This window comes from Brassica napus, chromosome A5 (genome assembly GCF_020379485.1).
Source record: "Brassica napus cultivar Da-Ae chromosome A5, Da-Ae, whole genome shotgun sequence".
Lineage (NCBI taxonomy): Eukaryota > Viridiplantae > Streptophyta > Magnoliopsida > Brassicales > Brassicaceae > Brassica > Brassica napus.
The window spans coordinates 9,346,413-9,360,367 of record NC_063438.1 but is presented as its reverse complement, the minus strand read 5'-3'; the positions used below and the strand labels follow the sequence as shown (position 1 = coordinate 9,360,367).

Genomic DNA, 13,955 nt, shown 5'->3' with positions numbered 1-13,955 from the left:
CAAGTGATGTTAAATATTTTTAGACTTACCTTAAATTTTTAGAACTAATTTAAATAAATAAAAATTAAAAACAATCGACCAATCAAATTATAACAATTTTTTTGAAACTTCACCTATGAACGACACGTCACCAGATCTCACTTAAGTGACTTCTCTTTTAATATATAGGGGGATATTAAAATAAAATATTTATCTTATAACCCATTTTGTATTAAAATAATTTTTATGCTTTAAAACTTTTTGATACAATTTGTTAAAAGAGAAATTCCCTAGGATAGCTCTTTTAAAGTTTCTGTCACAAAAATAGCCGTCAATGAAAAAATGACCAAATTTTTTTTTTTGTCATCGACTTTTACAGACTCATATTGACTCTGTAAATCAAACTGGGTGATCTGCATCCATATGAACAACATAAGACGGTTGCATCCTAGCTTTACGGGCTAGACTATCCGCCATAGTGTTAAGCGTTCGTGGAACATGGATTATTTCTGATCGTGTGAAACTCTCCGTCAGGGTCTTGTAATCTTCCAAATAATCTGCAAAAGCTGGTCATTCTTCTGGTTCCGAAATCATATTCACCAATTGAGAACAAAATATGTTTTATTAAAAATGCATTTTTTACCCTAGGATTAACCAGTACCGACCCTTGCACGAAGCACCCGCTTGCGGCCGTGTATTTAGTAATTAAATTCGGCCACATATTTGATATATTTTCTTTAGTCTAGTGGTAAACTCATGTCCACATTTACATCAGAACACGGGTTTGACAACCAGTGGCCGCATTTCTAGTTTCTATTTTTTCTTTCTGTTTTTTTTTTCCTTTAAAAAGTGGCCACATTTTTTTCTCTTGCATCCGACCATTCAAATTTTAGGACCGGTTCTAGGGTTAACTAATCTAGACTTAGGGTTTAGAGTTAAAGGGTGTGATTTTGGGGATAGAGTTTCAAACTTTTAAAAATAAAATATAGATATTAAAATTTCAAAACAAAAAAGAGCTATTTGATCATTTTCTTTTTTTGAAGAATATTTTTATGACAAAAACTTAAAAATGACTATTTGAGAGAATTACCTTTTGTTAAATTTACTTATATAATTTGATTTTGTTATTCAAATTGGAATTAATATTTTATAAATATATAATATGAATAGTGAATATAATATGATTATTCAGGTGCAGTTGTTAGAAAGTTGAGTAAAATGCAAAACTTGATTCTAATATTAAAAGGTTGTAAGACAGTTTTGTAGTCTGATAGGAAGAAGTGGGTTCCAATTAATTTGGAATCAAAGAAATGGTTATAAAATATATATATATATATATATATAAAGATAGTTATTGTTGGACTAAACTTCAATCAATTGGTCATGATCCTGATTTAATAGTATTGATTTGTGTTAAATATTAATTTAATATTAATTTTTAGTTTGTGTGCATGTTATGTTTAGTCTGTTTCAGAACTGTGTTTAACTTGAAGTAACTATTGGTCTATTTAAATTTAAATTTGTGTCCCAGTTTGAGTACATGTCAAATTAGTGTTTGAATAAGTGCCATTCTCTGATAAATCTTGCTTCTCTCCATGTTCTCTTATTTCGGGGATGTATTTTTAATATGTACAATGAAATGAAATACAATTCAGTAGACACTGTGTACTATTGACACTTATCTTTTAAGTTTTCTCTCTTTGATTTATAATGCCGTTTTTTTCTTAAATAGTGTGATTCTTGCAGGTACAGCAACACAAGAACTCGCGAAAAAGAGTTTCAAGAATTTAAGAGAAGACAGTAATCATGAAAACCCACAAAACCAACAACAAGAGCAGCCAGAATTTGCCAGGAGAAGCCGTCCGCAAGAAACAGCCTGAACTATCTTCGATAGGCCATACCATTTCTGAAATTTCAGCTGATGCGCTCAATCCGCCACGAGATAGTTTTAATATAAAAAAAAATTGTGCTTACATCAAACTGTCAATAAAATATTTAATTATTTTTGTATTAAACAAATATATACAAACCTGTCATATTATCGGATGAGATTATCCGTTCACCACAAGTCACATCAAGTCTGTTAAGATCCATGGGAGATCTTCCTGGTGCTGAGGATGCTCTTGTTTTTCCTTTGAAATCCTCACAAGTTCTGGCTTCTAAACTCACCAGTTCAGTAAGTACTCACATCCTCTTAGCTTAGTTTCCACTCTCTCTAACCACAGATTTGCTTTTTCAAGCTTCAACAACGATGATATGCAACTTTGGTAAGAACAAACCAGAAGGTAAGTCAGAAATGGGGTTTAGATAATCATCGAATACATATGCATAAAGATAGATAAATCAACAAGCGTCTCTAACACAGTACGCTGATGGAACAATAACAAACGACTCCTACAAAAGAGCACTCTAGCGTCTTCTTTATGAAACACAGACTCTCTCTCGAAATACTTAGGAAACAGAGAAACAAAGAGTGGTAAGAATCTATTCCTTGGCGGATTTGTTGATGAGAGACTTGTGGATGTGAGGGATGACACCACCACCAGCTATAGTTCCTTTGATGAGAGTATCTAGCTCTTCATCTCCGCGAATCGCAAGCTGCAAGTGCCTGGGGGAGATACGTTTCACCTTGAGGTCCTTGCTCGCGTTACCAGCCAGCTCCAAAACTTCTGCGGTCAGATACTCCAATATCGCTGCAGTGTAAACAGCTGCAGTTGCTCCAACCCTTCCGTGAGCAGTGGACCTAGTCTTCAACAGTCGATGCACCCTTCCTACAGGGAACTGCGCAAAAAGGAACAAATTAGCCACAACAATGCAACAAGATCATTAGAAAGTATGGTAGCGTCTTAATAATCTGAAAGCCACAACATCAAACAGTTTAAAGGAAACCACTAATGAGAAAACCTCACAAAAGAAGGTTCAAGAAAACACACATTGATGAATCAAAATTAGCGGTTTTGTTGATGTAACGAACCTTAGACTACTCTCAAGTAGCATAACCATGAGAAGTCATGAAAAAATCAAATATCCATAGATAAAACCTATCAATGAGACACTTCACAAGCCTTAACACCATAAAAAAAAAACTCTCAAGTAGCACAACAAAGACACAAGAGAGCTAAGAGCTGCTAACAAGAGAAAGACAACGCAAAAACCTATGGCAACGAGAGCGAAACACAGTGCAAATCAAGGGATCAAGACGGTCAATATCAACCATAAACTGCACAAAATTAGCCACAACAGTGGAACAAGATCATTAGAAAGAGTCTATACAGTTTGAAGAACCCAGTAATGAGTAAACCTCACCCAAGAACGTTATCAAATTAGCGTTGTTGTTGTTGCTGTTACGACCTTAAAGTACCCTCAAATAACATAGCCACGACTAATCCAATATGAAAAAATAAAACTCAAATCTGCATTGCTAGAACCCACCAATGAGAAACCTAACAAGCTTCAACACCAAAAGATGGTCAACGACACCAAAGTTAGCTCTTTTTTTATTATTTTTTAATTGTTGTTGAAATACACTCGAGTACAACGACAAAGACTAGTAGTCCTATGGCGATGCGAACAAAACACAAAGCAAATCAAGAGATCGAAGTGGTCCATATCGATCCGCCACTTATAAGAATCGAGGAGTTTACCTGAAGACCAGCTCGAGCAGAACGGGTGATGGGTTGTTTCTTCTTGTCCTTGTCCTTCTCGCTACCGCTAGGTTTCCCCATTATCAATCCTTTCGCTCCTTTCCCCGACATTTTCCCGCCAAAAGTCTCACACCCGCGCGCAGATAGAGAGATAGAGAGATAGAGATAGATCGCACCAGAAAGGGAGAGACGAAGAAGCTCGCGAGTCGATAGATGAAATAGATCGAGAATGACGGTTTATGATAGACCCGTTGACGATTTTGCCCCTCCACGCCGACCTTAATTACATCTTAAAAGCCTAGGCCCAAGCCCAATCATAAGTAACGTTATATCATAAATTGCACAACAAGTCCCAATGTTTTATATTAATAACGAAAAGGTCGCCAGAAGACTAAAAGATAAGGAAAAGTCCTTTGTGTTTTTTTTTGTAGTCAGGAAACACAAACACACAAAACATAGCCAATCAAGAACCAAGACAAAGACTTTCAGTTCTGCTAAGCATCGGAAAGTTTTATCTGCGGTTTTCCTTCTTTGTTGATGTGAAAGCCTTCAATCTTCTTAGCAACTTCATCCACGCTATGATTTGGTGTCGTTTGCCAGATCCTGATGGTTCCGTCTTCTGATCCCGAGGCGTAGGACTCACCCGTTGGTGAAAACCTCACGCAGTGTACCGGCCCATGATGCCCCTTGTTGCACCCTAAGTGCCAGACAAAAGATGCAAGGAAGGAACAATCAAAAACCAAAAATCCTCCTTATCAAAGCTACTTTGCTTATTCAATCAATGAATCTCTATCTCTGTGTCACTTATTAACAAATATGGCAGAGAACCATGCTTTAAGACAATCCTATAACTAGCTTTCTAATATGATCGTGTAAAATGTTATGAGAGTCACTCACCAATCTCCTCGCCGGAGTAGAAATCAAACACTCGCACCCACATATCCTCACCACCAGCTACAAACTTCTCACCAGACTTAGGCTCCAGCGATGCAGACTCGACATTGCATGGCATGTCATAACTCTTCACTAGTCCAAAACTAGAGACAGACAAAGATGGAGGGATTGTTACAAAAGGTGATTAAAAATATGTATATACATAATTATCTTCATGGAATGAGAAGCTTACTGGTTAGCGTCCCAGAATTTAACACTTGACCCATCGGCAGTAGTAATGTACCGTCCATCTTGGCTCACTTCAGCACTCGTGACAGGAGACTTAGTCTCCAGTGTCTGCACAATCTTCCCACTCCTAACATCCCATAACCTGCATAACACCAAAGTTAATCAAATCATGCCTTGTGTATTTAGCTGTGGCTTTCTTATTTCCATATACTTCATACCTCACGCCACCAATATCAGTGCAAGAACTCAATATTGTTTGGTCACTGTGAAGCCATGTGAGAGTTCTGATAGATCCAGGAGATTTATCGACTTCGGTAGGCGCTGCATCCAACCGGTTCAAGTCAAAAACACGGAGTATCTTCTCAAATCCTCCAGTAATCAGCAATTTGGTATCCTAGTAGTGGACGCATAGCATTCAATTATTATGAACAATACAGAACCAATCCACAAACAACAAGGTTTAGGCATAGTCCAATCTAGTAGGTAACCAAATCCTCAAAGCGTTCAATTTGAAGTTACGTACATTAAATGCTAGATTAAAGCTGTTTTCATACCATATTTACAAACAACAGGTCATTCAAAAGCTTATGTCTATTAAGAAAAACTCAAAATTGCATATAGTACTTGAAACGAACCTCTGAGAAGGCACAGGCTCGAACGATATGCTTGTGCTCAAAAGAATGAAGCACATCACCCGTTAACGCATCCCAAAGTTTCCTGAACGAATAAGTACCACAACCAGATAATTAAGCTCTAGGCCAAGTTGGTACATACATCAGAAAACAAACATGATTAATGGAACCCAAAACAAATACAAAAAAACGTACGCTGAAAAATCAGCAGATGCAGAAGCAGCACGTAGAGCATTGTTGTCGAGGCAAGAACTCCACACTGCACCTTTATGACCTTCAAAGGTACCAATCCAATCTCCAGTCTCCCCGTTTCTCAACATTGGATGTGAATCTAAGCGCACATAAAGACATGATTGTTCTCAGATATTCATACATAAAATGCAAACTAATATGAGTTATTTAAAGCTGCTAATCTATTTATAAAACCCACCAAACAGAACATCTGAAGCAGTTCTTGTAATAAAAAAGAGTCGCAATTTATACTTGTCGGTTTCAATCGGTATATTATCATGTTAACATCACAATAGGTAGGCAGATAGTGCATAGAATAGGATTTGTTCAGTAGATCGAACCCACAAAGCTAATCCATTCTTAAACTCCACCAAACAGAGCATCTAAACCAGTTCTTGTAATTAAAGAGACACACTTTATAGTTGTAGGTTTCAGTCGGAATCTCATAAACTATTCCAACTGTGATGAACAAGATCTAAAGAAGTTACCTTTACTGGCACTGATGAGGAAGAAACCATCAGGGGTAATGGGACTGTAGAACAAATCAACAACAGGTCTTGAATGGCCATGGCAGACAAGTGGAACGGCAACCTTCTTCTTATCCATTTTATAATATAATCCAACACACGACAGTGGAAGAAACAAAACCAAACCAAGCCCTAAGAAGAACTTTCAAATCCTTTCAGATTGAAGAATAGGGTTTTTTCTAATTCAAGCGATTCAAACACGAACTACGCTTAAAAGAAAAATCAAAAGGGTCAAACTTTTTTTTCTAGTTTTCTACAAATATATTGGGAGAAAAATCCCGAATCTAATTGACTTCGATCGAATTTGCAATTGAAAAAGAGAAATCTGCAGCTATAGTTGAATGCTGCTTCCCGACAATTTTACAGACAGAAGAAGAAGAAGAGAGAAGTAGTAGGGAGATGCTTTACTTGTTTTTAGGGATTTGGGGGAGAGAAGAACTTGTACACATGATTATTTTAAATTACTACCTATATTTTTGCAAGTCTTACATTAGTCACCCTATATTTTTTAGATTTACATGTATCCCCTTCTCAAAAAGAATTCATTTTTATCTGGCTTTAGTTAAGAAGAGTTTTACCTTTAAAAAATTTACATCCGATTGACTTTACGAAACAGTGCACAACATAAACCACACACACACTCTCAAAAATGTAAACATTAATGTCCTTGAGCAATCCACGCATTTCAATGTGAGACTTGATTATGAAGAGAACATAAACAGAAGGGTGATCAAAAACTAGTACATAAAACATAAAAGAGTGTCATTACATGGATGAATAAAGTCATAAGTAGCTAACAGAATACTTCAAATAAATACATGAAAGTTGAAACTGACTCAACATTGGCGCCAAGATAAGCTCATTGGATTAAAGAGAAGAAAGAAAAGTCCTTTGACAAAATTTCTACAGATTAAAAATGCCCAAATATCTTCCTGACATTACTACTAACTTGGCAGATGAGACTGAGATTAAAAGCAACAAACTTTACATTAATCTGACTTATAAACCAATATAAATCATTTTAAGAATCTGAGATCTCACACGTAGAAGTGGTGCATTAACATCAAAATACTGGTGCATTATCATCAAAATCCCTATACACAGTCAGATCTTCAAGAACAGGACAGCCTGACCTGAGATGAGCTTCTCCGTAATCAAAGGATCTTCATTACTCTACATGACGTCAAGATAAAAGAATCTTGAGACAAGGTGGATAAACAAGAAACTCTCCAAAAAGAGACCATTAATGTCATGCTCTTATAAACTACGTTGCACGGAAACTTCTGTAGAAACCTTATTTTACTACCATAGGACAACTGATATTTGTAAAGAATAATAAGAACATAAACTAAAATTTCAATACCAAAATATAAAAATAAAGAAGAATTGCAGAGTCGAGATAGTTAATCTCTTTCCTTAAATCTTTAAACGCCCCGTAGTGTGACGGTTTTATGGCGCTCAGATTCCCAAGATACAACTGCAGCATATTTCTGTTTACCATCACCGAAAAAACAGAATCTATCGAACCTATTTAATTGCTTCTGTTTACCATCACCGAAAAAACAGAATCTATCGAACCTATTTCTGTGATGTACTCTCAGACTCAAAATATAAAAAAAAACTAGCATAACTATTCTGAGTGGGAGAAAATGTTTCTTGGTTGTATGAATGTGTGTTTTTCTAAATGGCTCACAAGCCTTTATATAGAAAATAATGAGAAGCACAAGTTTTATTTTTTCAACACAAAAATGAAACCTCCATGGTGCACTAATGAAGTTTTTAATTCTTGTCATTATTATGTGAATTTATTTCACATTTTGACCAAGAAATTAAAGAGTAAAATGATTATTGTTTGACCAATTCAAACAAAATAATATACTTTAAAATGGATTTCTTTTTTATATTTTATCAATATAAAAGATCAACATATATTTGATTTAAGTTAATGAACATGAAGTCCAACTAACATATCAAAACTCAAATCCAAGTTCAAATATTCAATGAGTGTATTTGCTACTTTGTATAAGTTTCTCAAATCACACACATTGGACCTCCATTTCTCATTCAAATAAAACTTTATTTTTAACATATGAATACATTATTCATAATGTTCAAAAAATAGTTCCAACAATCCCCCACATGAATAGAAATGACTCTAGATACTAGACAAGACTCAACTTCCTAGACAAGACTCGACAAGACCTAACTAAGGACTTTTGAGAGTACAAACGAAAAATCCACTGCATGATGAGTTGGTAGCAATTTTTCAGCCTTGAACCAGTCATTGTTAATAGCTATCGGATTTACTCGGCCAGGAGGTGGCCATGATGTCTTGAACCTCCGGGCTTTGGTGTAAACCTAGACAATAGCCATAACACAGCTTCATTCTCTCACAGAACTAGGTTCTCTATTGTGTTCATTTTGGCCGTGAACAGTCTTGGTTAATCATGAGTGAACTTGGAGAATATAGCCTTTCCTTCATTCTCCTAGAAACGGCCCCATTTTCACACTCACCAGGTGATTTGCCATTAGTTTTGTTTAGAGGAGTATCATGTACTACTCCATTCATATCTCAAAACAATGGACACAAATCATTAAAAGCTAATGCTTATCCTATATTCCTTACATGTAGCACTGTTTAATCATCATAGGAACTGGGTATAGACCGAAGTCTTACAGTGCTTTGGGCAGATTTAGTTTGACTTAGTTGTCTCCTTGAACCTATTTCTTGGGATCTCCAGTCAGTTAGGTAGAGTTACCGCCAAACCTCATCTTAATTCACAGGCTACCCATTCCTTTAGATGATATAACAACTTGATCTCATGACACACCTTTTAGTATAAGGATCCTAGGTTGTCATCATAATGAACATAATCACTTGAGATTAGTCGAGATCAATTGTCTAATGATTTTTTTCGTCATCTTTTTTTAAAGATACAATTAACCATTATACACAAAACTCAGTGAATGACACTAGTTTTTTTTTCTTTTAAAAAAAAATTATATTGTGATAACTATCACTAAGTTTATTTGGCCTCTTGCCAATAACTTTATATGGTAAGCAAAGCTTCCCCCACATTTCTTGAGATAAGTCAAAATATACATAATTACATTTAACATCTCTTAAGAGTTTAGAAAATTAATCTACAACTCCTTTAGATTTAAATGAATTAAAAACAATTTCAAAAATTATTACAATTTTTCTTGAAAATGTGTTTCATTCTTAGAAATTCACATTTTACATAGAACTATTTTCATAGTTCTCTCAAGTTAATAAATCTAACTTGTATGTTTTGGATCTTTTCCAAACACCTTTTTAGCAAATATACATATCATTACAAGATATTATTTTTGCCATCAAACCACACAATTTTATATGATTATTCTCAACCATATTGACTTTAGAAACGACAATACATGTCAGTTTCAGTCACATTGGTCTAAAAATTCTCATGTTTTTGCATGGTCAATCTTCTTGTAACTTGCATTTAAGCATTGATGAAATATAAATGTTTTTGATCAATATCAACAACATTTTTATTTCTATGGCAAATGATTTATATGTGGCAGACCTCTCCCAAACTAATAATTTGGGGGCGTCGACTCACAACCATTTCCATCTATACAACTTGATCTCTTAAAGATCAAAATGTTGTTCCATCCATACTTGAAACTTGAATTTCTTTTATTTTCTCATTGGTCACACAGTATTTAATAATTAATTACACCTTAAGGAGAAAAACTGTAACAATGAAACAAAAAACGTTAATCTTGATAATTAAATCAAGAAGTCAAAGCTACACACACTGTGACTAGTAACGTTTTATTTAAACACCTTTATGAGGTAGTAATTTTAAAAAAAATGTATGCATTTTTTCTTCTTCCAGAAAACGTTTTAAGAGTTAAAACAATGGAAACCAAATCAGTGCTTTGAACATGTCAAACCAAAATCAAAATTAAATCAACAGTTTTTTTTATTCTATTAAAAACTGCAATAAAATAGCTCAACAAATCCTGCATTTGTTTTCCAGTTTGATTGTTAGAATGATTAACACCTGCTCAACAAAGAAACAATTGACTGAAAACTATAATAATAAATAAACGATATTCTGATGAAAAAATGATTTCCATCATCTTGCATTTCCCGGTTCCAAGAATGATTTAATTCATGATTTCATATAACCTGTTTCTTAGAAAAACTTCAACAAATATCAGTATTGTTAGTGCAAAAGCATAACAATATTTAAAGATTTAAGAGTGTAGGAACCTTATTTTACTATCATAGGACAACTGATATTTGTAAAGAATATAAGAACATAAACTAAATTTTCAATACAAAAATATAAAATAAAGAATAATTGTAGAGTCGAGATAGTTAATCTCTTTCTTAAATCTTTAAACGCCCCGTAGTGTGACGGTTTTATGGCGCTCAGATTCCCAAGATACAACTGCAGCATTGTTTCTGTTTACCATCACCGAAAAACAGAATCTATCGAACTTATTTCTGTGATGTACTCTCAGACTCAAATAAAAAAAAATACTAGCATAACTATTCTGAGTGGGAGAAAAGTTTCTTGATTGTATGAATGTGTTTATTTTCTAAATGGCTCACAAGCCTTTATATAGAAAAATAATGAGAAGCACAAGTTTCATTTTTCAACACAAAAATGAAACCTCCATGGTGCACTAATGAAGAAGTTTTTAATTCTTGTCATTATTATGTGAATTTATTCCACATTTTGACCAAGAAATTAAGAATAAAATTATTATTGTTTTTGACCAATTCAAACAAATAATATACTTTAAAATGGATTTCTTTTTTATATTTTATCAATATAAAAGATCAACATATATTTTGTTTATAAGATTAAGTCAATGAACATGAAGTCCAACTAACAAATGAAAAACCCAAATCCAAGTTCAAATATCCAATGTGTGTATTTGCTACTTTATATAAGTTTCTCAAATCACACACATTAGACCTCCATTCTCATTCAAATAAAACTTCTTTTTTGACATATGAATACATTATTCATAAGTTCAAAAAATAGTTCCAACAGCTTCATCGGACGTCCGCTTCCCGCTTCGGAATCGAATCAGAATCGGAACCTTGTGGAAGCTTGCGGAATCTCGCTTCCAAAACGTATCTAAAATATTCTTTTTAAAAACTTGTTGGAAGCTTATGATTCCGTTTTGGAATCACGCTTCCGTTTAAAAAAACAAATACATGTATATCAATAAAATATAAAACCATAGTTTTAATCTATATAAAATAAAACAAATTAATAGTAATGAATATTGAGTTATAAATATACAAATATCAAAAATATACTATAAATTATCTTTATGCATTGAGATTTTTTTATTAAAGATACAGCACATATTGAAACATATTGTGTCAATTATTTATGAAGATTAAAAATAATTAATATAATACTTTTTGTAAACATAATTTATGTGTATTTTTACAGTTTTAATATAAAATCATTTCAAAATTATTATAAATGAATAAATGTTTTATTTCAAATTTAAATCATATAATTTTTTAGTCCTAATTTTCTAAAAAATTTACATATATATATTTTTAATTTATTTATATATGGATATACGCTTCCAACACGTACCCGTTTCCTAATATATTTAAAAAAATATTGTTTTCTTCGCCTTCCTTACGCTTTCGCTTGAAAGGATCTTCATTACTCTACATGACGTCAAGATAAAAGAATCTTGAGACAAGGTGGAGAAACAAGAAACTCCAAAAAGAGACCATTAATGTCATGCTCTTATAAATGCCCAAGACATGGAATCTCTGGTAAAAGAACACCCAAGGGTGTCAATATCTAGATGATGAAGTTCATTGTTAATGGTGATCAACTTGGTGATTGCAACGAGAGATACATTACATTTATCATACTTTAATTTGAACTTTTGCACGTGCGATCGACCTACCGTTTAAACTCCCTGTCTGCAATGAAGTTTAGACTATTGCTTCAAGATCATCACTTAGATTTATTTTTTAGTGATGGCTTTTGAAAGAGCTAATTAACAAGTGAGAGAGATCAAACAGTTAACGTGAGATTTGTTACAGTTAAAAGAAAATTGAACATAGTTTAACGCCGTTAACTTAACGGTAACTAATTAATTAACCAACATCAAACGGTTCTTAAGACAAGACAATACAACACAACACAAAAGACAATACCCAATCCAACGGTTCTAATGAAAACAAGCACCGACAGAAGATGTCCGTAGAAACCTAGAAACCTACAAAAAACACGACAACTAAAAGAGGAAACATTGGATTCGACAAATTGATCTCCAGATCCGAAAAACAGCGACCCGGATTCGTTTTACTCCTTGATCCGACCCGATATATCAGAAGCGAGCCGAGACGCAATCGCTGAATGATACATAACTTCGTGGAACGTGGAAGCTTCTGCGATTTTCTCCTCAACTCCTTAGCTTTCCTCCTCCGTGAGACACCCGCGACGACGAAGCTTTTGACCCGGATCCTGACCCGACCCGTTCGATTCCGGAGCCACGGAGGAGGAGGTTTCGATGTTGAGGTAATCCGGCTCGGAGGGTATGCCGAAGAGAGGAGCCCACCAAGAAACAGGTTTCTTGCGGTTTGGATCCGGGTTTTTCATGGATCCGGATCCGGAAGATGCTCGGATCGTGAAAGGAGCGGAACTGCAGACAATCGAAGCCATGGTTAAGTTGAATGCAGATAAAGAAGTAACGTGAAGATTTAGATGATTTAAGGAAAGAAAGCCAAGATGAAGATGGATAAATAGATCTTTTATGGTTTCGAATTATATAATGTAATAAATTTGATGTAAATGATCTGCTACGATGCGATTTGAAAGAGGATCTCGTACGTTAGATATGCTTTTATTCAGCTATCCACGGAGATTTTGGGTGGACGCCGACGTAGTTGATTGTGACCTCGGGATGGATAAGTCTTGCCGCGTGGAACGTTTTTTAAATCGTCCAATTTGCAGTGTCTTCATCTGTACTTTTCTGTAAAAAAACATTTTTTAATTATTTAAATGACGTGAAAGAGCCGTTTGGTTTTATGCAATCAAAACGTAGACTACATAAAAATATACTAAAAGACAGATTAAAAACGAAGTGATCTGAGATGGGATCAGTCTAAACGCGTTGAACGCTTTTTTTACCGTCAATCGCCGTGTCTTCGATCTGCACCTTTCTTAAAAACTTTGTGATTTATTTACGACGTTAAGAGCTGTTTTGAGTCTTTAAGAGTACAAACAAGAATTTGAAATTAACGGGGAACCGAAACACTCTCTCTCTTCTGTTAGAGAGAGAAAACTCTCTCGATCTCAATCTCCTTTCAAATCATAATCCAAAGATTAGAGATGAGATGAGTTTGGTTCTGTGATCGGTTTTTCCTTCCTGGAAACGATGGCTCCTTCAGTGTCGTTTGCCGGCTTCTGACTCCGACGTCGTCTCTCTATCCTTTTGGTGTCGACGGCTGGCTCCGTGCCGGTTTCATCCGGCGTTTATATTTTTGGAAAGAACGGTGAAGAAAGAAGACATGGTTGTGGCTTTAAAGCCGTCGGTGGTGGTTTAACTGGCTCTGGATGAGATCTCGGGACAGTCTCGATCGATCTCTCCATTACAAAGAGTGTAGGCGACGAAGGTGGGCGCGGTGGTTCTGGTTCCGGTGTTATATCGGTGAACACGTGTCCATTTTTTGTCTTCCTCCGATGTGAGCCTCGTAGATTGGGTTTACGATGTGGTGTTTGGATGACGCGTGTCTCCTCGTTCATGGGTGAATTTTCGACACGTGGGTGGCA

At 35.0% G+C, this 13,955-nt stretch overlaps 2 protein-coding genes and 1 pseudogene across 2 annotated transcripts; all 3 read right to left on the bottom strand.

Annotated features, from left to right (window-relative positions):
• Nucleotides 1-2,265: 2,265 nt before the first annotated feature.
• Nucleotides 2,266-3,832, bottom strand: LOC125609502 (probable histone H2A variant 3). The gene is made up of 2 exons (XM_048780977.1): nucleotides 3,624-3,832; nucleotides 2,266-2,760 (listed from the first exon to the last, which is right to left on the bottom strand). Exons 1-2 carry the CDS (start codon nucleotides 3,732-3,734, stop codon nucleotides 2,464-2,466), a joined length of 408 nt encoding a protein of 135 aa, XP_048636934.1. The 5' UTR covers nucleotides 3,735-3,832; the 3' UTR covers nucleotides 2,266-2,463.
• A 220-nt stretch (nucleotides 3,833-4,052) lies between these two features.
• On the bottom strand, nucleotides 4,053-6,553 carry LOC125609501 (serine-threonine kinase receptor-associated protein-like). The gene is made up of 7 exons (XM_048780976.1): nucleotides 6,097-6,553; nucleotides 5,573-5,708; nucleotides 5,381-5,462; nucleotides 4,964-5,139; nucleotides 4,750-4,887; nucleotides 4,521-4,660; nucleotides 4,053-4,320 (listed from the first exon to the last, which is right to left on the bottom strand). Exons 1-7 carry the CDS (start codon nucleotides 6,212-6,214, stop codon nucleotides 4,118-4,120), a joined length of 993 nt encoding a protein of 330 aa, XP_048636933.1. The 5' UTR covers nucleotides 6,215-6,553; the 3' UTR covers nucleotides 4,053-4,117.
• A 5,844-nt stretch (nucleotides 6,554-12,397) lies between these two features.
• On the bottom strand, nucleotides 12,398-12,886 carry LOC125609500 (annotated as a pseudogene).
• Between the last annotated feature and the right edge of the window lie 1,069 nt (nucleotides 12,887-13,955).